Source organism: Mytilus galloprovincialis, chromosome 9 (genome assembly GCF_965363235.1).
Source record: "Mytilus galloprovincialis chromosome 9, xbMytGall1.hap1.1, whole genome shotgun sequence".
NCBI lineage: Eukaryota > Metazoa > Mollusca > Bivalvia > Mytilida > Mytilidae > Mytilus > Mytilus galloprovincialis.
Window position 1 is genome coordinate 92311974 of NC_134846.1, and position 24623 is coordinate 92336596.

The 24623-nt window shown below is 33.9% G+C and overlaps 4 protein-coding genes and 1 long non-coding RNA gene across 10 annotated transcripts in view; 1 reads left to right on the forward strand and 4 right to left on the reverse strand.

Annotated features, from left to right (window-relative positions):
* Positions 1-305, reverse strand: part of LOC143046355 (uncharacterized) — a 37206-nt gene extending 36901 nt beyond the window's left edge. The window contains exon 1 of one of the 2 annotated variants that reach the window (XR_012969135.1): positions 194-209. The gene's annotated coding sequence lies outside the window, so the exon portion shown is untranslated. Of the gene's footprint in view, positions 1-193 lie in introns of both variants that reach the window. The other variant, XM_076219486.1, reaches the window with a different exon arrangement.
* The window catches only part of LOC143046369 (hexosaminidase D-like), a 201368-nt gene that overhangs the window by 74815 nt on the left and 101930 nt on the right, over positions 1-24623 (reverse strand). The gene's annotated exons all lie outside the window — the stretch shown is intronic.
* The window catches only part of LOC143046362 (E3 ubiquitin-protein ligase RNF216-like), a 145110-nt gene that overhangs the window by 56481 nt on the left and 64006 nt on the right, over positions 1-24623 (forward strand). The window contains exons 8-10 of the mRNA XM_076219489.1: positions 12172-12269; positions 20470-20602; positions 23033-23128. Of these exons, the coding sequence (XP_076075604.1) occupies positions 12172-12269; positions 20470-20602; positions 23033-23128 (327 nt within the window). The remainder of the gene's footprint in view (positions 1-12171; positions 12270-20469; positions 20603-23032; positions 23129-24623) is intronic.
* LOC143046357 (uncharacterized) lies at positions 4670-8530 on the reverse strand. Its single transcript, XR_012969142.1, has 3 exons — positions 7675-8530; positions 7349-7453; positions 4670-5169 (listed from the first exon to the last, which is right to left on the reverse strand). It is a non-coding gene; the product is annotated as an uncharacterized LOC143046357 (long non-coding RNA).
* On the reverse strand, positions 16339-19859 carry LOC143046358 (uncharacterized protein KIAA1958-like). Its single transcript, XM_076219487.1, has 4 exons — positions 19215-19859; positions 18442-18699; positions 17747-17893; positions 16339-17405 (listed from the first exon to the last, which is right to left on the reverse strand). Exons 1-4 carry the CDS (start codon positions 19672-19674, stop codon positions 16603-16605), a joined length of 1668 nt encoding a protein of 555 aa, XP_076075602.1. The 5' UTR covers positions 19675-19859; the 3' UTR covers positions 16339-16602.

Below are 24623 nucleotides of genomic sequence, written 5' to 3' on the forward strand. Positions count from 1 at the left end.
AGATATTATTTGAAAATTGTGTTTCTGGTTTGTGGTCTCCTTGAGATTTACCAAACATATTGTTTTTATTCAATTTAAAAAAAAAAACTAAAAAGTAATAAAATACATGACAAGAAATACAAGCCTTTGTTAATAAATGACCTTTAACTTTGTCAAAATAAAATAATATAGCCTTATTAACAATGATATATACCTCTTAATTAAGGAATTTGTCATATCATATGTATGAAGGTCTCTATGTGTTCGTTTACTAAAATGTCGGTAACAAGGAAGTAAATAGGACATGTTTATACATGATCTTTATACATGATCCATGTAATCAGTAAATATTTAAATGACATCTATAAATAGATAAAACCGGTTCTATTATACTAGTAACATTTAAAAGACACAATTGTGAATATAACATAATGATAATTATTGTACCTCTAAAATAAAATTTTAAAACCGTTGGTCATTGTTTAATCATAGATTTTAAGATTTAAATGTTTGCTAATAAATTTTAGATGAAGAATTTTGTTACAAATGTTCATGCTTAATCTGTTTTCATTCTTTTTTAAAACCATTTAAAATTATTGTCTAACCTATGTTAATTTTGAAACAAAAAAAATATGTAGGGTATGATTTCAATTAGACAGCAACCCAGCAACAAATATATCTAGAGGTCAAGGTACAGTCTTCTGCAATACACAGACATCTATCTGATATGCCAGCCATAATAAACAATTTAAGGTGGCTCGGCCCTTTACCAATGCGCATATTTTAACGCATGTTTCTTACGACGAGTGCCTTGGAAACGGTCGCTTTAAGGGGTCTTCTCAAAAATAGCTCTGACGACCTTGGAACGCGGGCGTGTATGAAAGCACCCTTGACGATGTAAACAAGTGACGCTAAACGTTCTTCAAAACAGGAAATACGAACGGTCAGAAATTCACAGTGCTTTCTTCATTTTTCGCATAAAAGTTTAAAAGGAGAAAAATATACATGATTTAAGCATAACATTAAAAAAAAGAATATATAAATACTGACAAAGTCACATGTATGACGTCGACGGTATTCAGTGGCGGATGCAGGAATTTTCGAAAGGGGGGGTGCTAGCCCAGGGCAAAGGGGGGGGGGGTGCAGGGGGGGTGCAAACATATGTCCCGATTCAAATGCATTGATCGGCCAAAATAAAGGGGGGGTGCGGACCCCCGGAACCCCCCCTCTGGATCCGCCACTGGTATTTGGTGCCGCTTCGCTCCCAAAACGCATTCTCATCTTACACGGTCGCCTCTTGGGTCCGTTCGTACCATATTTTGAATTCACTTAAATACCAGTTGAATTAAATGATGTCGTGGATATTTATTTTTGAAAATGTTTTGCCAATGACACAATGATTAACTGTAAACAAATGACAGCGATGTAAACAACTTCATGTCATCGTACAGCTTTCAAAAACAGGTAAACTTGTGACCCGTATCAGAGACATATAATTATGTGTATATATGTCTCTGCCCGTATAGTATGGTTTAAAACATCGGGGCGGGTTTGTTATCATGATATAATCCGTTTGGCGTTTTATAACAGTTTGTTTCTGTCATAAATATATTTAAAACTTGAAATATCTTTATTTCCAAGTATTTTTAGGAGTTTATTCCCGAGTATGCGATATATTTTTCCACTGCAAAATTTTGATAATTATAGTTATACCAAAACAAATTTGAACATGTCAATTTTCTAACAGACTTAATACTTAACATTTTCATTTAAAGATATGTTTACCTGCACGAAAATCATCTGATAATTTTTCTCGTATCACAATTCCATGATTTCCGGAACACTAGACTTAGTCCTATAATCTAAGACATCGGGACCAATGTTTTCTATTTTTATGATACTTTTCTATTACTTATTTTGTGAATTGTTATTTTGTTGATTTGCAATTTTCTGTTGTATCTATCAATATGTCAACCGAGTCCATATTAAAAAAAAAAGAAATATCAGCATTAAAACTAAAATAATTGAATCAGAGCACTGAATGTTATTAAAATAGACTAATGGATCCAGCAACGATCAATCGGGCGGATCCAGCCATTTTAAAAGGGGGTTCCCAACCCAGGACAAAAAGGGGGTGTTCCAACTATATTTCCCCATTCAAAGGCATTGATCGTCCAAAAAAGGGGGGAACCCGGAACCCTCCCCCTGGATGCATCACTGTCAAAAGTAACCGGGACTGGCCTAGTATTCCGACCTTATATATCGGTCTATGATATAATTCCTAAATACTGCACGCTTTGCGGAGAACCGCAAAATTTTTGGTTTCACCATGTCGGGATTTTGCTAGGACATACACCCGCATCGTGCCGGGCAGTCTCAAACACTACTAAAGACTTTATATATAAAAAAAATCTATACTACTACTAGGTTCAGGAAAAGTTTGGATTGTAATTTAAAAGCTACTCCCTGAAGAACGCTATATTAGCCGGTGATGTTGGCAAACTTTAACTTTAATCTTAATTTTTGAAATGCTTTTTTAAAAGGTAAGCTAATAAGGAAAGTTCTTGATTAAAACAAATGATCACAAATATAGTTGAGTGATGTCAATGCGGCAAAAAATGTGAATGACAATTTTGTTTGTGTACACTGATTTGATCTTACCGTGGCAAAGAAATGCATAACTAATCATCGATCTATGCGTGATGATAAAAGGAGATAATGTTTTTTTTAATTTATAATATTGAATTTTAAATATGAACTTTGGTGGATAGTTGTTTCCTTGGCAATCATACCACATCTGCTTATTTTCATATCGTATGGTTAACATAGAAATATGACTAATCTGACAGATGACCCCTTGATTATACAGGGTGTTCAAACAGCTGGATGTATACATACGAAACCTCGTAGGGTAAAAAGGGGGAATTTTGCCTACACATGCACCAAGCGTAATTGTCCATTCGTTTTTTTTTATGGCAGTCCATATATCTAGCTCCCGTCTTACTTTGCATAACTTTCATAATTGATACTTATCTGCATGTTCTCATCCGTATTATGCTTGAAATACTTGCCAGTGATCATTCAGTATGCACAACTTTAATTTTCATTATGTGCAGTCATATAAAAAAAAACGTAATTTCTGGGACTTCGATTTGTTTGACTATGTGGTATATCAGTTTATAATTATAGTAATTGATTAAGTCCGTACGGGGACATAATTGTTATCTTCTATGTAAATTGGTCTCTGGTGAAGAGTTTCCTCATTAACAATGACACCCCATCTTCCTATTTTTATACCCTACACAAGGAAGTGGCGCAGGGTATAACATTTTTGACCCGTCCGTCCGTCCATCAGCCAGTCTATCAGTCCTGTTTCTTGTCATCACAACTCCTCTCAAACCGCCCAACAAAATTTCAGGAAACCTTTTTAGATAATAAGGACATACTATGCAGATGTGCATATCGACAGGAAATTATGATTCAAACTTTTTCTAGGAGTTATGCCCCTTTGAACTTATTTGCTTCAATATACTACTGCAAGTTTGTCATCGCATCTCCTCTCAAACCGCACAATAGAATTTTATGAAACCTTTTTAGATAAGGACATACTATTTAGATATACATATTTTTTTTCTAGGAGTAAGGCCCCTTTGAACCTATTTGCTTTAATATACTACTGCAACAGTTTGTCACTGCATCTCCTCTCAAACCGCAAAACAGAATTTCATAAAACCTTTTTAGATAATAAGGACATACCATGTAGATGTGCATATCGACAGGAAATTACGAATTATTTTTCTAGGAGTTATGCCCCTTTGAACTTATTTGCTGCAGTATACAACTGCAAACAGCTTGTCATCGAAACTCCTCTGAAACCACACAACAGAATTTCATGAAACTTTGTAGATAATAAGGACATACTATGTAGATGTGCATATCGACAGGAAATTATCGTGATTTAATTTTTTTCTCTTAGTTATTTTATTTCTCTAGTGGCAATGTGGGGACTGACTGCCAAAGCGGGGCTGGCTTCAGTTATTTACAATATAATCCACCAATGAGCCCCCACCCTATGTCGGACTCTGTAACAATCATCCCATCAACCAAATATTTTGAAACATATTTAGAATTCAAGAAACAGACAAGTCCATGAAAATGAGGTTAAGTTCAGATAAACCCTGCAAGACAGACATATTTGTTATTCATTTATTATTTTGTACATAAATCACACATTAGTTTTCTCATTTTAAATGTTTTAAATTGTTCATTTGTCATTTCGAGACCTTTAAAACCAACTATGCAGAATATGTTTTACTCATTATTGAAGTCCATATGGTGACCTACAGGTATAGTTATTTCTATGTTATTTGGTCTGTTGTGTCTCATTTACAATCATATCACATCCTCTCATTTGATATTTTAATTTGTGATAAGACATTTAATAATCATTTCATACACCAAATATACATGAAAATGACCTATTGATTACACAATATTGACTACTACATGTACCTATTAGTATTTATTATTTTTGAGTATATGTCCGACATGCTGACGACGGACAGTCAATGGTATACCATAATATGTCCTGAAAACTGGTGTTAAAAAAAAGGCTCAACTAAATCAAATTTTTGAAACGCGATTGATTTTATTCCTCTAATATCTATGAGATCAAATTTATAAAACATCTATTAATTTCAATGTACTAGTATACATGTAAGAATTGTTGCCATTTATACATCATGTACATGTACAATCATTAGCTGATCAGCTCTATATTTTCTTTATTTTTATTCTCCTTCACTGTTTTATTTATAAGAGTAGACTCATATATATGATCTTCTGTATTCATCATTGGGACAGGTAGCTATATATATAGGTGAAGTAGGTCCTTTTGATTTGATTTTTTTAAAGGATTTTGACAGCACTAAAGCATATACATGTAGTTCCAATTTATAGTTGATCTTAGCTCCTTAAGTGGATTGTGGCAACATATATTGCATATATACATGTAGAATGTTGTTCTTAAGTTTCAGCACTTTACGCATAGTTTCCGGTTGCAAGACTAGAATATGATACTGGCTTCTCATGAAATTCTGTCAGTACTTTGCCAATAGTTTCCAAGTAAAGTTGAACATTCCAAGCTCACTCCTTCCATTTGCAATGTACATGTACAAATGTACTTGCAGCCTGAAATTAAATAGAGTAATTCTGTCAGAAAATCAACAATTATTGACATTCAAAAGCATATAGATGTAGACTAGTTCATAATGGTAATGTGTCCATGGGACACAGATGAGCAGCCGCTTGCATATAAAGGATGAAAAGGGTGACACCACCCAAATTTGTACTTGATCTGAGTGTTGTTGTAGTAAGCATTGCATATAAGTTTCAGAACATTTGGATGAAGCAAACTTGTGTTAAAGAAAGGAACAAAATTTCAGCATTTTTTTAATTTGTAAAGGGGCATAACTCTAGAAAAGTAAAAGCGACCCCACCAAAAATTCAAACTTCATGTGTGTTTGTTGGTACAATGTAGTAAGCATATATATATGCATTAATTGTGTATTAGTTTCATAACGTTGGTAGAGGCAAACTGAAGTTGGAGAACAGAAACCAAATTTGGGAGGTACATGCAAGTTTGATAGGACTGACAATGCAAGGGTAACCTTAAAAGAACTAAAATGGTCTAAATTAATATGTGTTTATTTGATAATAGGTTCGTTTTCATTTATTTTTGTTTTCCCTTGAGAAAACATAAAATATTTTTTTATAATTTAATTTGGTTGAATCATGGAAGTATTATATTGACTATAACATACTAATTAGTCAGTTTCCATATCTTTTCTACAGAGCTCCCCGGGTTATAAATAAGTGCTAATAAATCGTTGTAGTTCCTGTCAATATAATACTTCCATGGTTGAATATACATGTATATCGAATTTCTGAACAGAAAATAATGAAAATGAGACACAAAAAAAATATAACCAAAAAATAAACCTGTGATAATACTGCTTCTATTGGTACCAGGATGCTTAAAATCAATCCAAAATATTTTTTTTTTGAAAAAATGTATACACCTATAGTTGTTTTAATGTCTGTGTCATTTTGGTCTTTTGTGGATAGTTGTCTCATTGGCAATCGTACCACATCTTCTTTTTTATATTATATACAATATATATGAACAGCTAAAAATCTCAAGTGACAAATACTTATGGCCGCATTCTGTACATGTTTAACCCTGATACTTCTATTACTAGACCTTAAGACATTTTTGTATACCTAACAGAATTAGGGGGGGGGTTAATGGTAAACAAATTGTGATTGATAAAGATGAATCCTTCGTTTGCCTCCTACTGTAGGGTTTATCATTTACAAATTAGGCCAATTATATCATATTCTCAAGAAAATAAAGAAGTCAATCAAACCCCAGACCTTAATAGAGGGGTGGACAGGGGTAAGGAGACAGGGGAATGAGGGATCAGGGAAAAGGGGGTATCTTTGAAATATATTTTGTCTTGGGGCAAGGAGATGGAAGAATTGAAGTAAAAAGGAGGGGGGGGGGGGTTAGAGTAAAATGGGAAGGGAAATATAGTTGGGGTCAAGGAGTAGAAACTGTCCCGATGGAAGTTATGGGGTACCCCACATACATATGACCCTATAGTCGCCGTCAGCTGAAATTCGTAGCGGTTATCGGTAAAAATAATCTAAACTATCAATCGCGTTTACTCGAGATATAGTTTTTTACATTCCATTCAAAAATCGCATTTAGAAAAACCACTACTGACCTACCTTTTAAGTGATCGCACTGTCATAATCCTGACCTTCACATTTTCATAGACGATTTTGAATGGTGGAATCAGCCATTGTTTTTACCGGAAGTGTTTCCATGGAGTTCAATTTCATAAAATTTGCATAAAGCGCGGGAAACCTTATCACATCAATGAAAGGAACATTTCAGGAAACTGCGTACAGTGACGAATGTCATATGTAAACAAATGATCCTCATAGAAACGAAGATGGCGGAATTACAATGGAAAATATTCTGGAAAAAGTGAAGGTCAGGATTATTACAGTGCGATCACTTAAAAGGTAGGTCAGTAGTGGTTTTTCTAAATGCGATTTTTGAATGGAATGTGAAAAACTATATCTCGAGTGAACGCGATTGATAGTTTAGATTATTTTTACCGATAACCGCTACGAATTTCAGCTGACGGCGACTATAGTCCGAGATTTCTCGGAGTCTGACGTCCAACGGCTGTTTTGCCAGACAAGCTGGGGCTAATCTCGGACTAATATGAACCTAACTTGGCTACGAAATAAGTTATTAAAAATGATGATTAAAAAAGACTAATTCATTGACACTAACCATTGCTAACGGTAGCGTAAAAATGACAGTAGATGTCATCCCTTCCTCTTCGGCCGTTTGCACACGGATATTTTGCAAAACTGGCCAGACATGTTTACAACTTGTCTGTAAAAGGTAAAATAAACACATAAATAAGATACCAGCTATGACGATCTATAATATTAAACATGGAACAGAAATTGAGCCCGTGCAAGGTTTCAGCCGCAGTGATTTTCAACAGTAGCGAGTATTTTGAGACATCCCCCAAGTTTGTATTTTTCGTTATACTGATAACATTTGGCTGCCTAATATATCGAAATCTATGTTTTCTTATGTAATAACTCTACCTTCATCGTTGTATATTCGCCACAATGTCTGTTATGCATGTACATATGGTCGTATTCATCAATATAGTATGCTGCTCGGCAATGGCGACCTTGAAATTCCTCTGGTCCGATAATGGCGCCAAATTAGAGGGAAGCAACTCGCGCCAGACAAAATTACCGTATTTCACCAAAATAATCAAAATTTCACTTTTTGATAACAAACAGTAATACGATAACCACATTTATATTCAGCAATCGTTTATTGATATATTGCAAACATTATTTTATTAAAGCCATCAATAAAGAATTCACAATTAAGTAATTAATGGAGTGCAATGAAATCAGACCTTATGGGGTAGAGGGGTTAAACAAAAGCTCGTAACTTTTTTAAAAGCCTGGTGACCCCCATTTTATTTTACCTTAAAATGTTCGAAAAGTTCATAGCTTTGACATATCTGTTTTTAAAAAAAATCTACCGGGGAAATTTTACGAAAAATCGATTAAACCAATATTTTTTGCCTTAAACTAAAATTAGAAAATGCAAAATTTAGACATTAATCTGAAAATAAAAGGATTTTTAAGTAAAAAACAACCAAGGGAAAGGTTTACATTTCAAATTCTAATGTTTTTTCACATAAAAATCATACTGACTTGGTTTTAAAAGTCTTTGAATTTGATGTAACGGTTATTGTTGGAAGGGTGGGCATGTTTGGAAATAGGGTCAAAATCGCACATTTCGCTTCAATTTGAGGAGAAAACGAGCCTGGTGACCCCCTTTTTTCTTTGCATTTTTGGATTCAGCATAAAAAAATCTACAGAATATGTGAAAATAAAAAAATTCTACCGGGGGTCACTATTGGGGTGAGCCACCTTAAGGTTCATCATAACAAACGGACAAATATGGCTGTATTTACATGCCAAAAATTACTCTGAGTACTGACTTACCTGAAGTTGGAAAAGTTTTAATGCCTGGCATCCACTAGATATAATAAAGTTAAATGTATTTTGTGTTTCAGAAAGATAAAATCTCTGGATTTTGTTGGGCATTTTTTTTCCTTCATGCAAAAGGTGTGAAAATTAACTAAGTTGTGGTACAACTATGAGATGCTCCATCAGGTAAAAAAACGGTTTGTATTGTTTTGATTGTTCTTGATTGACATGGACAAGAGGTATCTTCACAACTATAGGTGAGTTAAACAGTTCATCTGAGTCAGTGAGTGGACAGAATCAAAGTAATTCAGGTGTTTGTTTATTTTTACGCCTTCTGCAGAAAGGAAAAAAAAATGCCCATCAAAAACCAAGAAAGATTTTATCTTTCTTAAACACAAAATGCATTTAACTTTTATATATCTAGTGGATGTGCTAGGCATTAAAACTTTCCAAACAGCACAGGTAAGTCTGTACACAGAGTAGTTTTTTTAGGTGAAAATACAGCCATATTTGTCCATTTGATAGGAAACATGTGGAGCTATTCAAACAAAAAAACTTACGTGTTAATTTACTAAAAACAAATATGAAGGATCTAAACCAATAGAAAAATACTAATTCACAGGCCCTTGATGTTGACATGGCATGGGTACTTAAAAAGAAATTATCAGAGCTTTCTGTATATTTCAATATTTTAGATCTACAGTTTTAGGTTGCAATAGAAAATATCAAAACTTTTTATGACAAACATGAAAAAAGTGATTTTTGATAATTACTGACAAGACAATGGATTAGTTTAAAACATCCAAGCTGTGATGAAATACATTTTTGAAATAATACACGTCTATAACCTTTTTGGAATAATACACAGCTACAGTTGCAAACTTTCCAGAGGTGCTATCCAGCACTTTGATTAATGTAGGAAATGTAACAGTCATGTTTAATTCAGTTTAATGTAGGAAATGTAACAGTCATGTTTAATTCAGTTTAATGTAGGAAATGTAACAGTCATGTTTAATTCAGTTTCATGTAGGAAATGTAACAGTCATGTTTAATTCAGTTTCATGTAGGAAATGTAACAGTCATGTTTAATTCAGTTTCATGTAGGAAATGAAACAGTCATGTTTAATTCAGTTTCATGTAGGAAATGAAACAGTCATGTTTAATTCAGTTTCATGTAGGAAATGAAACAGTCATGTTTAATTCAGTTTCATGTAGGAAATGTAACAGTCATGTTTAATTCAGTTTCATGTAGGAAATGTAAGTCATGTTTAATTCAGTTTCATGTAGGAAATGTAACAGTCATGTTTAATTCAGTTTAATGTAGGAAATGTAACAGTCATGTTTAATTCAGTATCATGTAGGAAGTGTAACAGTCATGTTTAATTCAGTTTAATGTAGGAAATGAAACAGTCATGTTTAATTCAGTTTAATGTAGGAAATGAAACAGTCATGTTTAATTCAGTTTAATGTAGGAAATGTAACAGTCATGTTTAATTCAGTTTAATGTAGGAAATGAAACAGTCATGTTTAATTCAGTTTAATGTAGGATATGTAACAGTCATGTTTAATTCAGTTTAATGTTATTGATTGAGTTTTTAGTTCAGAGAAGGACAAAAAATTTGCTTTCCCCAAATTTTCAGATGTAACATTGTTGTGCTGATAATTAATAATTTAAAACGATATCATATAAGTAATGGAAGGTAAATCTAACGTGCTTACGTTTTGTTTAATTTGGATGAAAAACCTTATAAAGTGTGCTTTCCATTTTAACTTTTTGGATTCGAGCGTCACTGATGAGTCTTTTGTAGGCGAAATGTGCGTCTGGCGTATATACAAAATTTAGTCCTGGTACCATGATGAGTTTATTCTTTACCAGTCTTTTATATTTTTTCAATTTATTAATTTTATAGAACAGAAACACAGTAAATGTAGCAAATGTTTTTACAACTGTCGTATTCTAAATGCCCTTACTGAAAAATCAGCCTTCTGGCGAACTGTTGCGGCAGATCTGCCGCAAACACTGCGGTAAGGTTGCTGCAAATAGTTTGCGGCAACTTCACCGCAACTTTTTACCATGCAAATGAAGGTTGCGGCAGACTTGCCGCAACGTTTGATAGCCTTATATAGTTTGTGGTGAACTTCTGGCGAATATTTGTTGTGAACCTCTGGCGAACTCTGATAGCCTTATATAGTTTGTGGCGAACTTCTGGTAATGTTTGCGGTGAACTTCCGGCAAACTTTCATAGCCTTATATAGTTTGAGGTGATCTTCTGGCAAATCAAGTGATAATGATGCCCTATGACTACCTTTATATTTAATTTTTTTTCAAAACTGTACGTCTTATTCAAAATGATGCACATGTCATGCATGTGGATCAAAATTAATTATTATGACCAATAACTGATATTTACCTGCTCACCTTCTGATCAAATTACAGTTTTAAAGAAATGTGAAAGAGAGAAATAAAAGTTGTGACCACAATAAAAACAATGTAGGTACATGTATATTTATTAATTTACTCAGTGCATAATTCAGAATGAGCTGATTAATTTCTTAACAGATTCATATGTATGAAAAAATCAAGAACAGATCTGTCTTTATAAGGCCAATTATAAAGAAACTGGGATTATCATGATTAAGGCATTACAACATTAAGCATAAAATATCATATCTAAAATATAAATCTGACAAATGTGATTAAACAATATAGAATTGCAAATTGTTTTGAAGACCTTTCCTGCAAAACATCATTATCCACAAAGTTTAAGATTACAACTGTAATGATATTTCTCTAAGGGCAATAAGAGTGTAACACAATCGTTATTTCAAAATGGGGGTTCTTTGACATAATTTTTGTACCAATAAAAGCAAATTAACATGCAAAAACTGTCTAAATTAACTTACAAAGAGATGATCAATGATGCATGGCCTGTTCCAGAAACTAATTGAATCATATATAACTCAGACATCTATCATATAAAACATCCATTTACTTTTAACATGAAAACACCAACATTGAAAACTCCCTCCTATTTCAAATTCAAAGAAGCAGGAAGTCTGATTTTAGTGCAGGGAGCATGCTCAGTATGCTATACAGTTTGCGGCGAAACAAAGTTCTTTCAAATTTAAGAAAGTTAAGAGTTTGCGGCAACCTTGCGGCAAACTTTTACATATGTTTGCCAAAAGGTCGCTGCTAGCGGCGAACACTGGTGAACAACTTTCAGGTCTTCTGGCGAACTAAAAAGATTGCCGCAAGGTTGCTGCAACCTTACCGCAAGGTTGCAGCAATGTTTCTCTTTTCATAAGGGCATGATCACTCATATCTTGCATTCTTATGGTTGGATCTCATATATGTTGTCTGCATTTAGACTCTTCCATTAATTATACTTACAAACTGACAACTGTAATTGTTTGTTGTTAATGTTGTCTTCTCAAATTATAAATCTTAATATACATAAAACAATCATTCTCAAATATATTTTGGAGGGATTTTTCTATGCATGGGGGTATTATTTTGCAAATGTGTTGGAGTTTCTCTACTCTATAAATATTTTGTCTAGATATTAGTTTTGTTTCTATCTGTTACAGGAAACCTGTCGTTATTGTAAAGAAGATTGGACAGAACATTTTGGTAAAAGATGTGAGGAAATAGAGAAGAAAGATGAAGTTAAACTCAGGCTGCAATTGTTAGTTAAAAGTTATTTTTATGCCGCACCTACGATAGTAGAGGGGCATTATGTTTTCTAGTCTGTGCCTCCGTTCCTTCGTCCGTCCGGTGTTCGTTCGTCCGTTCGTCCCGCTTCAGGTTAAAGTTTTTGGTCAAGGTAGTTTTTAATGAAGTTGGAGTCCAATCAACTTGAAACTTAGTACACATGTTCCTCATGATATAATTCTTCTAATTTTATTGCCAAATTGCAGTTTTGACCCTAATTTCCCGGTCCACTGAACATAGAAAATGATAGTGTGAAGTTCAGGTTAAAGTTTTTGGTCAAGGTAGTTTTTGGAAAATGACGCAGTCATTGTTCCATAACTGGCGACCTGAACTTCATTACATTTCTCTGCCTACCGCGCTTGGTTTCGTATTTACTATTTTCTATACAAACTTGAATTTGCTTGTGTTATCATTATGCATGAGAGGTCATTGTGTAGTAATCAGCCAGGAACCAGTTTACAAACTAACTGGTTTCTGCTTGTATTCCACTACACTCGAACAAAGTGTTGTAGTTTGACGGGAACCAGTTTAGAATTTGTAAACTACAAAACGTAATCGGTTATTGTTCATTCCGTTTTGGTGTTTCATACCGACTTTTATGGTTTGAATAAGCTTAAGACCCTTCAAACATTAATGTGATAGGTATATTAAAGACTGTTTTACAAAAGGATGGAACTGTTTTGCTTTCAAAGTCGTACTATAGTGATATCTGTTATGTACGGATTTCCACTTTCACCGGTTAATTTCTTCTTTTACACGTGCTTTTGAAACTTCCTGTTTAAACATCGCAAGTTTTAAAATTGTTTTTGAGTGAATTTAACTTATTTTAACAATCATGAAGCGTTCCAGAATCATTTTCAAGCAGTTTCTACTTCTCTTTGATGATGGAAAATAGGTTTTTCTCAAGAAAATACCGCAAACGATCGCAGAGGAATTGAAACGTACAAGTCAAGTCGGCACCTGGTTAAATTGGCATCTAGTCAAATCGGCACCTATTTGACGTCAATTCGGCATCCAATAATATTTGTTATAATATTTTCTATTCAATTAATTAATAACTGTTACCAAGTACATAGTGAATATGTTGTTGTGTATAAAGGTAAACAACGAAGCCCTTACCCAAGCTGTTGTTTTAACAATTAGACAATTATTAAAATAAAATGGAAAACTATGAGTCCCTTTCAATAAATCAAACTTTCATGCCAAATAATAAGCAAATTTAAGGTGTTTTTTTTCAGTAAATTTTAAAAAGCATTAAACAAACAATCCTGTAAAATGCTCAACTGGTTTAAATAATGCATAAACATATCCGATATCTCATGTATTAGTCCAAATAATTATGACGTCTGGCAAGGCTATTTTATTATTTTTCTGTGATGTCTTCCTATGAAGTTCGTAGGAAGGCGTCCCAGAAAAAAAGTAACATAGCCTTGCGGTCATAGAAAGGTGTCCCAGAATAAAATTAAAAAAGCCTTGCCAGACGTAATAATTATTTTGACTACTCATATATATATCATTAAAAATACACCAAAAAAGTCATTAAGTTGAGAAAAATAAATATATACAAAATGTACATGAACACCCAAAAATGTGAAAGTTAGTATTTAACTCTTTTTGCTTAAATACTGAAAAAAATTCTGGCAACCCCTTACTTATTTTTTACTCTTTTTGCTTAAAATACTGTTAAAATTTATATTTAACATGGGTGACGAATTGACTAAATCAGGTGTCGATTTAACCAGGTGCTGATTTGTCCAGGTGCCAATTTAACCAGGTGCCGGTTTGACTAGAATTCTTTGACAAATGTTTGAAATTACCTGAGTTTCATTAGACCTTTGATAACAGTAACAAAAAGATTATTTACTTAATATTTTGTGGGAGAAGGCCAGGGGGTTCAGACTATGTGGTATCAGGTCTGTTCGCGCCCAATACACTTTCGCACCCTACACGTTCGCACCTCGCACGTCGCACCCAAGGTCCGTTTGCACTCTACTCATTCGCGCCCAATTTAATTCAAATTCAAGTTGAATAATTGGAAAATCATGATTGTTGTTTTAAATTGCTTTGGTGTAAATACTGAATGTATTTATAGCTTGGTATGAGTAAAACATTGAAGATTTTTAAGGAAAAACACAAAAGATAATTGTTTTTAACAGCTTGGTCCCTTTGATCTGAAACAACGAAACAATAAAATATAGGAACCAAAATATAGCAATCCACTATTATAACTAAAACATGATAAAATCTATTCAACACACAGAAAAAAACATAGTCAGAATCTCACTTCATTTTGAAAGAAGTCAATGAAACAAAGTTATAGCAATACACTAACAAAACATGATTAAGAGTTATTCAACACAAAATAAAACCGGCGTTTTGCATTTGCGCCGATCTGCATTTCATTTGCGCCGATTTTTTCTTTCATTTGCGCCGATTTTTTTACAGGTAAATTACAGGTGAATAGATATAACAAGATGTGGTATGAGTGCAAATGAGAGAACTCTCCATCCAAGTCATGTAATTTTTATTTTATCATTTAGACCTCTTCCATTAGCCATTTGCATAAATGTAATGAATTATCAATCATAACATAGATATAGGAAGATGTGATGTGAGTGCCAATGAGACAACTCTCCATCCAAATAACAATTTATAAAAGTAAACCATTATAGGTCAATGTACGGCCTTCAACACGGAGCCTTGGCTCACACCGAACAACAAGCTATAAAGGGCCCCAAATTTACTAGTGTAAAACCATTCAAACGGGAAAACTGTTGTCCCCTCCTCACTATGGGGAGATGGAAGAAGGTCTAGAAGATACACCTCCAGACATTTTCCTTAACAGTACCCGTATAGTTCTTTAACCTCTGTCTTTAGGACCTCTGCCACATGTTTATGCTCGATCAGTGTTTTGACACTAGAATCCGTGGTGACTATGGCTTTACACGATTTATGGTACATTTGTAAGGTATGTTGTTATGTTTCAGGACACTAACCTTCCGATATGTATGGCCCTCGATAACTAAAGAATTGACTCCTCGGCTCGTTTCAGTGTGTAATATGTCCATCATGTTACAACAAAGTTCCAGAACAAAATGAATCAAAAGTATTTAAACATAAATTAACAACAATTATAACCAGATTTTATCAATGGTATAGTACAGTATATGTACAAGTATTAACTTACCTGTAAATCTAATTAGGAGCAAATATAAAATCGGCGCAAATGAAAAAATGAAATCGGCGCAAATGAAAGATTGAAAATTTTCAAAATCGGCGCAAATGTCATACGCCCAATAAAACGTTGACAAAATACCACTTTATTTAGAAAGGATTATTATAATTTTTAACAATACGCTATCTAAAACATGATTAAGATTTATTCAACACAAAAAAAATGCTGTCTCACTTTATTTTGAGACAATGACAACAATTATATTTATAAGAAAACACTTGCTTACAGAGTTATTAAACACAAAACCAATTAAGATTGGGTGCGAACATGTAGGGTGTGAAAGTGAAAGGGGCGAACATGAGTGGGCGCGAACGGACCCGGATTCAGACTATGTACCAGTGAGAAATATACAAGCCTTTCTACGGTATTTATTTGTACAATTAGGTAGTCTTGACCTATTCATTTGTCTTAAAAAACAGCCAGTTGTCACCTTCACTTCACACACACACACACATATATGAATATCAATTATATGCTTACGAGACATGTTGCATTGTTAAACTAATTACGGTATGTGAAAATCAAGACTTGCATAAAAACTATCCCAATATTAGAGACAGTGGCGTCATTTTTCTTCAGAGCTTTCAGCTCTTTGATTGATGAAGTTGAAGTCACATCAACTTGAAACTTAGTACACATGTTCCCTATGATATGATCTTTCTATTTTTAATTCCAAATTAAAAGTTTGACCCCAATTTCACCGTCCTCTGAACATAAAAAATTATAGTGCGAGTGGGGCATCCGTGTACTATGGACACATTCTTATAGTATTAATAAATGGGTAATTTTATAATGGACTGGTTATATATCCAAGGTCTGTAATAACGGCCCAAGGATTGCTGTAATGGCCCGAGGCAACGCCGAGGGCCATTACAGTAATCCGCGGGCCGTTATTACGGACCGAGGATATATAACCAGTCCATTATTAAATTACCCATTTCTTAATACTTTTATTAACCAGTTCTGAGGCAATAAAAATGGAATTGTATATTTTCTTAATTATTTACTGATAACAAAATTTTTCAACAAGGACAACAAATACAGATTGAATTAGGAACTTGTCTGATAATTATTAAGACTCTTGAGAGCTGGAAAAGTCATCCCGTTTCCTCTTCCCAGAAAATATGTTTAGATTTATGACTCCACCATTAATAACAGCGCCAGTTAGAATACTGAATGGATTACTGCAGTCTTTTCTATTGGCAATCATGTTACTTTTACTATTGTTAACAATGCTAGAAGCCTGAGATTGTTTTTCAAACATAGATAGCTCTGAATCATTTTCCTTGTCATAATGAATATCAAGAGTTTTTTCTTGAGAGGAAACAATGTGAATATCATATTCAGGACAGTCACTGGTATCCTTATCTGAATTCTCAGGTGCCGTTTCATTCTGATTGCTGGAACATGGAGGAATGACAACATTTGATATGATATTTGATGCCTGGTCTTGTTGTTTCATAGACGGAAAATTATAGTGTGTGAGTGTCGAGATTCCTTTCCATCCGCCTAGCTGGGCAACTTCAGTAGGTGGGCGCTCTGAATGTAACAAACTGGTTGCAAAAGTTTTACGGGTTGAATGATTGACTTTACGGCCATATAACTGTGCGGCCTCGGCCATAGTTTTCATCATAGTCCCCAATTTGTTCTTCCCAATACATTGATGTGAATACCATACATCTTCCTTAGGTTTGTCCAAAGGTCTTAAATAAAACTTGGATGATGGGTCATTTTGAAGATCTGCTGGTCTTTTGCTGATGTACAATTTTAACATTTTTATCGGACAGTTTGGGTTTTCTTTTTGTTCGAACATTTTAGGTGCTACTGCTCTATAGTCAGACGACTTGGCGCCAGTTCTCGTCTTAGTTGTTCTCTCTGAAAAATTATAAAAACAAACACATGCTTTCAATATCAAACATCATTAGGACACTGGAATGACACTTTATGCTAAATAGATAGCAGTTTATTATTGTTGTTGAACAAAACTTTAATGGTTTGTGTGTTAACGACACACAAACAAACAGACAGTTGCACGAAATAAGCGTAAACATGTGGGTAAAAGCTTATGTCAGATGAAAATTTGTATCAGGCGTAAGGAGAAACAGACATGAATAAAATTGTATGCCCCAACAAGTTATTAAAATTACCTCTGATAAACTGCAATGTAAATGAAAATTTTGTGTACCATATGTGCACAACATGTGCTATGAACTAACCATTAAATTCCACATATTCTTTCCCATTGGAGTCTTGCTTCATAGTAAGGTCTCCAAGAAGGAGGGATGCATGCTCCTGACGACCTCTGAATCCGAAGAAAACACCATTGTTGAGCCAGACTGTGTTTAGTAGTGACGTGGGATTAGCTGAAAATAAACAATGATAAATTTAAAAATAGGGCACTATCCAGAGATTAAATGGTCTTACTCCGAAACCAGTAAACAGATTTTTCTGAAAATCAAACTTAGCTTAGCCTGTTTTTTTAATCATGCTTAACAACAGTACAAAGTTTCATTGGAATCGGTCAATCTGTTCTCAAGTTATCATCAGGAAACCGTCGGGGGACAGACGGATGGACAGACGGACACTCAAATGAAATCACATTATACCTTGCCACTTTGTGTGACAGGATATAAAAACAAAACAATTTTTTTAATTAGCTTCATTCCATTTAATTTTTTAACCTAATTTATCTTGACATTCATTTGTCATGTTTGTAGGAAAATCAAAAACTATATTCATGCTATTTGTACAAATGCAGTACAATGTCTCCTGTATGACACTAAATCTGTTATATCCCAAAACTTTCATCAAAATTGATATAGCACCATGTTTTTTTAAATATTGAAATCCAATATTCAGTATCTATTGTGATGTACAAAAATGTACATTTGTAAAAATAAATTAATGGTACCTGAACCAAGCAGCTGTTTGTCATAAAGATTTTGGATTTCCTGTGTGTCTATAGGTTCAGCTCTATTTCTTTTATTCCCTTTTCCCTCTTGTTTCAATTGCTTTCTTTTGGCCTCGAGCACCTTTCTTGAATGGCTGAAATCATCATTTCTTTTCAAATCCACTACAACTTTATTGTTTTTCAGGTGTCTCTCAATACTATTCTGGAATCCTGTAAGCGTGTCTGGTTCATACTCCTGTCCCTCTTTGTTCCTTACACCTTTAAATAGAAACATAAAAAAAGTGAACATTAACCCCATTCAGCCTGTATCCTCACTCTGTATGTACAAAATTTACATGAAATACAAAAAATATACATGTATCATACAAAAATCAATTGATATCAACAAGAAAACACAGATGTCTCACACGGTAAATTGTGCTATGAAATTGTTAACTTGTATTGAATTTTCATTTTAATTTTCTTATTTTGAATGAGTGTACAAAATTCAATGAAGATCTGACTAGCTGTTTGCAAGGATTCAGCCTACATACAAGCGTAACTTCAGCTGAAATTCAAAAGTTAGTATAGGACGGACAGACTGATATTACAAAATATAAACAAGATGTCCTGAATGATATTGGACAGACTAAAAAATTCAGTATACATGTTCCTATCCGTAAGCCGTCACGAAGCTGGCTAAAGCATGTACAAATCTATTTTATCAAAAATCATTACCATAATAACATATTTTTAGGAGTCTTTAAGTTGAAGTAAAAAACTTTTAAACTAACCTAAGTAAAACCGGGCTAAAATAGCATCTAGTTCCTTAAACGGAATCATCTGCAGCTCTCTAAACTCTCCTACTTGCTGTGCCCAGGTGTAGAAAGTTTTAACATCTGATCTTGTTTTGTAGTCCGTGTTTTTATTTACATTTTTCCTGAGAAATTCGTCTGTGTCCTCATTGGAAACTGATCTAAATCTACTGCTTCCTGTGTCACGCTGCTCGTGTGTTTCCGTCGGATCACCTTCGTTATTGTTGTTGTTGTCATTGTTCAAGCGGTTTACTTCGATTTCATGTAGCTCGACATTGTCATGGGATTGTTCCCCTTGCAGGACGGAGGTAAGAGCGTCGAACGTCTCCTTCTCTGCAAGCATTTCGTACCTCATTATGTCATGAGACAAAACATCAAGCATGTCTTCGCCATTCTTGGCGTATCTGTCCGATATTTTTGCAGGAACAAGGCCTGCCATACTGCTCTGTCGTCTGCGTCTATAGAGTTCCGGTTCTAAATATAGCACGCAAAATGTTGCTAAAAGAAGTTACGCAGTCCTGGACTTGTAGGTAATTCCACAGAAAAGTTGCACAGATCTTTTCAAAACATAAAATTGAAATCGAAGCGGACACTGATGTCAGCCATTTTTTTTTTGTTTTTTCAACATTATTGCACGTGCTCATAAAGGACTGGCAACAAATCAATAATGGACCGGATATGAGTCATAATGGACCGGGTAAAAGTCATAATGGACCGGGGTGACTATTTTGGGTGAAATAATGTATTGACACCTATTATAATGATAGGACAGTTAAGCTTATAATTATACTAACTGGTTAATAATGTTCATAAATGCACAAGTTGTTGACCTTTGTCAAATCTTATGAAAGTTTGTATATACACGATGGTGTTCTGTTTGCATAACTCATTTAAAAATTTCATTCTAATACGTTTTTTTCTTTCTTTTTTTGTTAATATTTGTACTTTTTCCACAGTTCTGCAAAAATTATTTGAATGTAAGTTTTTCAAAACATAACAATGTACTTATACCAATAATAACCATGTTTGTTAAATTTATTTTCATGCTCACTCTGTAATAGGACTAAATTATGTATGTAAACTAATGGTATTAACTCCTTATCTTCAATATTGACTAAGTAAAAAGTCCTTTTATATTTAGATTTTTCTGTTATCTTTTTTTGACCAAAGGTTTCATAAATGTTTATAAGCATAAGGCTTTTCTTGATTTGTAAAAAATTTCTGTGTTTTGTAGTGAAGAGAAGATGACTGAAGCTAAGATAAGAACATGTCATAAATGTAAAGCAAAGTTCACTAAATCAGATGGCTGCAATAAAATGACATGTCGATGTGGAGCAAAAATGTGTTATATTTGTAGGAAGCCAAATGTAAGTTTACAGTACACAGCTACTTTTCCATAGGTACTATTTCTGTACTAAAAAAATGTAGTACTAGAAATTTACTTTTAATATTTAGTACTATTTCTTTACTTTAAAACTATTGTAATATTTAGGTACTTGTACTTTACAGTACTTGATTTGTACTAAATTTTTTGGTACAGAAATAATACAATATTTAATATTAATGTATTAATTATTTTAGTACAGAAATAGTTCCTATGCAAAAGTAGCTGTGTACTTGTTTGGTTAAGTCCTATCTGCATAAGTTACAGGAGTTTTATTCTGATGAAGCAATATTACGCATGCTACTGCCATTGGAAAATTGCTTGAAAACATAAGAGGTCTAAGAGAAATAAAATACCTTGATTCTTTTAAGTTTACCAGAGAGAAAACATTGTTTCTTCAGGCATGTTCAGGGGAAGGTTTGGCGCTCAATCATAGAAATATTTTCATATTTAAGTAAATCAAAAGTTAAACATTAGATTTCCAAATACTTGTGCATCATCTCTTTCCTTGCTCAAAATCAAATGTTTGTTATGTAATTAATTATGACATCATGCTTTGATAAAACTTTAAATGCATGTAATTGCAGCACAGTAACATAGAATAAGTTGTTGAAACAAACATTAGGAATAGCGCCTATGGAGTCATATTGTGTAGTACCATATAATATAAAAGTATTAAAGGAGATGTGGTATGATTTCCAATATGACAACTATCTACCAAAGTTTAAATGAATTGCATATTTAAGAAATAATTCATGGGGGCTTGAATATATCGTGATTTTACCACGGGTTGTCCCTTTATGACAAATATTTTACCCTGAGCGATAGCTAGATATCTAGATATATTCAAGCCCCCATGAACTATTTCGATTCTAATAGGACAAAAACGGCAATTCTTTTGGATCGAAGCGCTCTAGGTGGAGGCAAATATTTGCCGTTCCCATAAATTAACGCTCTTTTAGATTGGCGTAAAAGAACGGAGCAAACAGAATTAGTGACAAGCTCAAACTATTTACAATAATGTATTTAATAGATAGATTTGGATGAATTTTAATGATAATTTACTTGTATGTCTTCTATGTATAAAAAATGGGCTTATACCACCATTTTAGCATCGTTTGTTTACGTTTCCTTGTGATAATTTTCGATATCAGAAGCGTGTATTTTCCTGTAAAAATGCTTAAATTATCACGTCATCATTCTATGACGTCGGGTACTTCATTCATAAAAAAACATATGATGTGGGAGTACGATCGGAACAGCCAATGCAATATATTCATATTTTACCAAGGGTGTGTACTCAAAGGGTTTGAAGGACGTCATGTTAGAATAGCAATTATAGACCACTTAATAGTGTATATACAGGATCATGTGAACATTAAAGTATGACAATGTACCTAATCAAAGACAACAATATTTGTATTATCCAATTATGGTTTGACATTCACAAAATGCTCCTGCACAACTTATGATCAATTAAAAGATGATGTTCAGAGATGCAACTAATCGTCGGACCCGTCGGACCTAACGGGCAGAATTTATGCAGGTCCGGCAAAACTCGTAGCTGTGCAGGACCTGATGGCCGGCAATATTTAAGTCCGCTTGGGTCCGCCAAAACTGAAATCCCCGTCGGCCCCGGCAGAGTATTTTGTTTATAAAATTGCGATCATCTTTAATAAAAGTAAATGTCCTGTTCCCCCGCATTTTCTAACTCCAGGAACCAGTATTTCCGCCCAGTAATAGTCTTTCGTACCTTGTCCATCTCGCCTTGAACAATTCTCCGTATTTCCGTCATGTTTTTTGTTTTAGAAATTCGCTCTCTAGGAAGAAGGTCTATTAAGCATAGTTGATAAGTTCAGGAAATATGTCATGGCCGATAAAATTTGTAAATATCTAGGTATAATATTTGTAATCAGATCAATATTATGTAATGTATTATTCAATAAACTACATTTGTTATGAATCACAGGTTATTTTAAAATAATAATAATATCAACAAAATCAAAATTAACGTTTGTTCAATAGCATAATTTCATTTGATTTTTGAGTGAAAATATGGGTCTGGCAGAAATTTTGAACAATGTCCTTCACTCTTAACATCACTGATTTTACCTGTGTATTCATTCATTTTTCGTGGGCTTCAATTATTGTGGATCAAGGAAAACTTTAATTTTCGTGGATATTTAATTTTGTGGTTTTGGCAAAATCTGCATCTATTCCTTTAGAAATTTGTAATTGTGTTCAGAATTTAAATTTGCGCTACTGTACCCACGAAATACACAATAATTGGTATACATGTACAAAGAATATTAATGAATCCACAGCAGTCTTTCCAGGTTATAAAATATGTTCACCATTTTAATAGACTTTTTGTTATATATCTATATATTTGATTATTGATATTTTCTTTCAGATTGATTATGACCATTTCTGTCGCCACTTTAGAGATCCAAACAAAGGCAAAAATTGTACTGAATGTACATCATGTTCTTTGTGGTCAAATCCTGAGGTAGGTCAATGTACATCATGCTCTTTGTGGTCAAATCCTGAGGTAGGTCAATGTACATCATGTTCTTTGTGGTCAAATCCCGAAGTAAGTAAATGTACATCATGCTCTTTGTGGTCAAATCCTGAAGTAAGTAAATGTACATCATGCTCTTTGTGGTCAAATCCTGAAGTAAGTAAATGTATAACATATGTTCTTTGTGGTCAAATCCTGAAGTAAGTAAATGTACATCATGTTCTTTGTGGTCAAATCCCGAAGTAAGTAAATGTACATCATGTTCTTTGTGGTCAAATCCCGAAGTAAGTAAATGTACATCATGCTCTTTGTGGTCAAATCCTGAGGTAAGTAAATGTACATCATGTTCTTTGTGGTCAAATCCCGAAGTAAGTAAATGTACATCATGCTCTTTGTGGTCAAATCCTGAAGTAAGTAAATGTACATCATGTTCTTTGTGGTCAAATCCCGAAGTAAGTAAATGTACATCATGCTCTTTGTGGTCAAATCCCGAAGTAAGTAAATGTACATCATGTTCTTTGTGGTCAAATCCTGAAGTAAGTAAATGTACATCATGCTCTTTGTGGTCAAATCCTGAGGTAAGTAAATGTACATCATGTTCCTTGTGGTCAAATCCTGAGGTAAGTAAATGTACATCATGTTCCTTGTGGTCAAATCCTGAAGTAAGTAAATGTACATCATGTTCTTTGTGGTCAAATCCTGAAGTAAGTAAATGTACATCATGCTCTTTGTGGTCAAATCCTGAGGTAAGTAAATGTACATCATGTTCTTTGTGGTCAAATCCTGAGGTAAGTAAATGTACATCATGTTCTTTGTGGTCAAATCCCGAAGTAAGTAAATGTACATCATGTTCTTTGTGGGGAAATCCTGAGGTAAGTAAATGTACATCATGTTCTTTGTGGTCAAATCCTGAAGTAAGTAAATGTACATCATGCTCTTTGTGGGGAAATCCTGAGGTAAGTAAATGTACATCATGCTCTTTGTGGTCAAATCCTGAGGTAAGTAAATGTACATCATGCTCTTTGTGGTCAAATCCCGAAGTAAGTAAATGTACATCATGCTCTTTGTGGTCAAATCCTGAAGTAAGTAAATGTACATCATGTTCTTTGTGGTCAAATCCTGAAGTAAGTAAATGTACATCATGTTCTTTGTGGTCAAATCCCGAAGTAAGTAAATGTACATCATGTTCTTTGTGGTCAAATCCCGAAGTAAGTAAATGTACATCATGTTCTTTGTGGTCAAATCCCGAAGTAAGTAAATGTACATCATGTTCTTTGTGGTCAAATCCTGAAGTAAGTAAATGTACATCATGTTCTTTGTGGTCAAATCCCGAAGTAAGTAAATGTACATCATGTTCTTTGTGGTCAAATCCCGAAGTAAGTAAATGTACATCATGCTCTTTGTGATCAAATCCCGAAGTAAGTAAATGTACATCATGCTCTTTGTGGTCAAATCCTGAGGTAAGTAAATGTACATCATGTTC

Excerpts from the sequence above, each read along its gene's own strand:
- LOC143046358 (XM_076219487.1), bottom strand. The coding sequence starts at position 19,674 with ATGGCAGGCCTTGTTCCTGCAAAAATATCGGACAGATACGCCAAGAAT. Across the intron at positions 18,700-19,214 it reads TTTAGCCCGGTTTTACTTAG|GTGTAAGGAACAAAGAGGGA; the intron begins GTTAGTTTAAAA and ends TTCTATTTAAAG. Across the intron at positions 17,894-18,441 it reads CAAACAGCTGCTTGGTTCAG|CTAATCCCACGTCACTACTA; the intron begins GTACCATTAATT and ends GTTTATTTTCAG.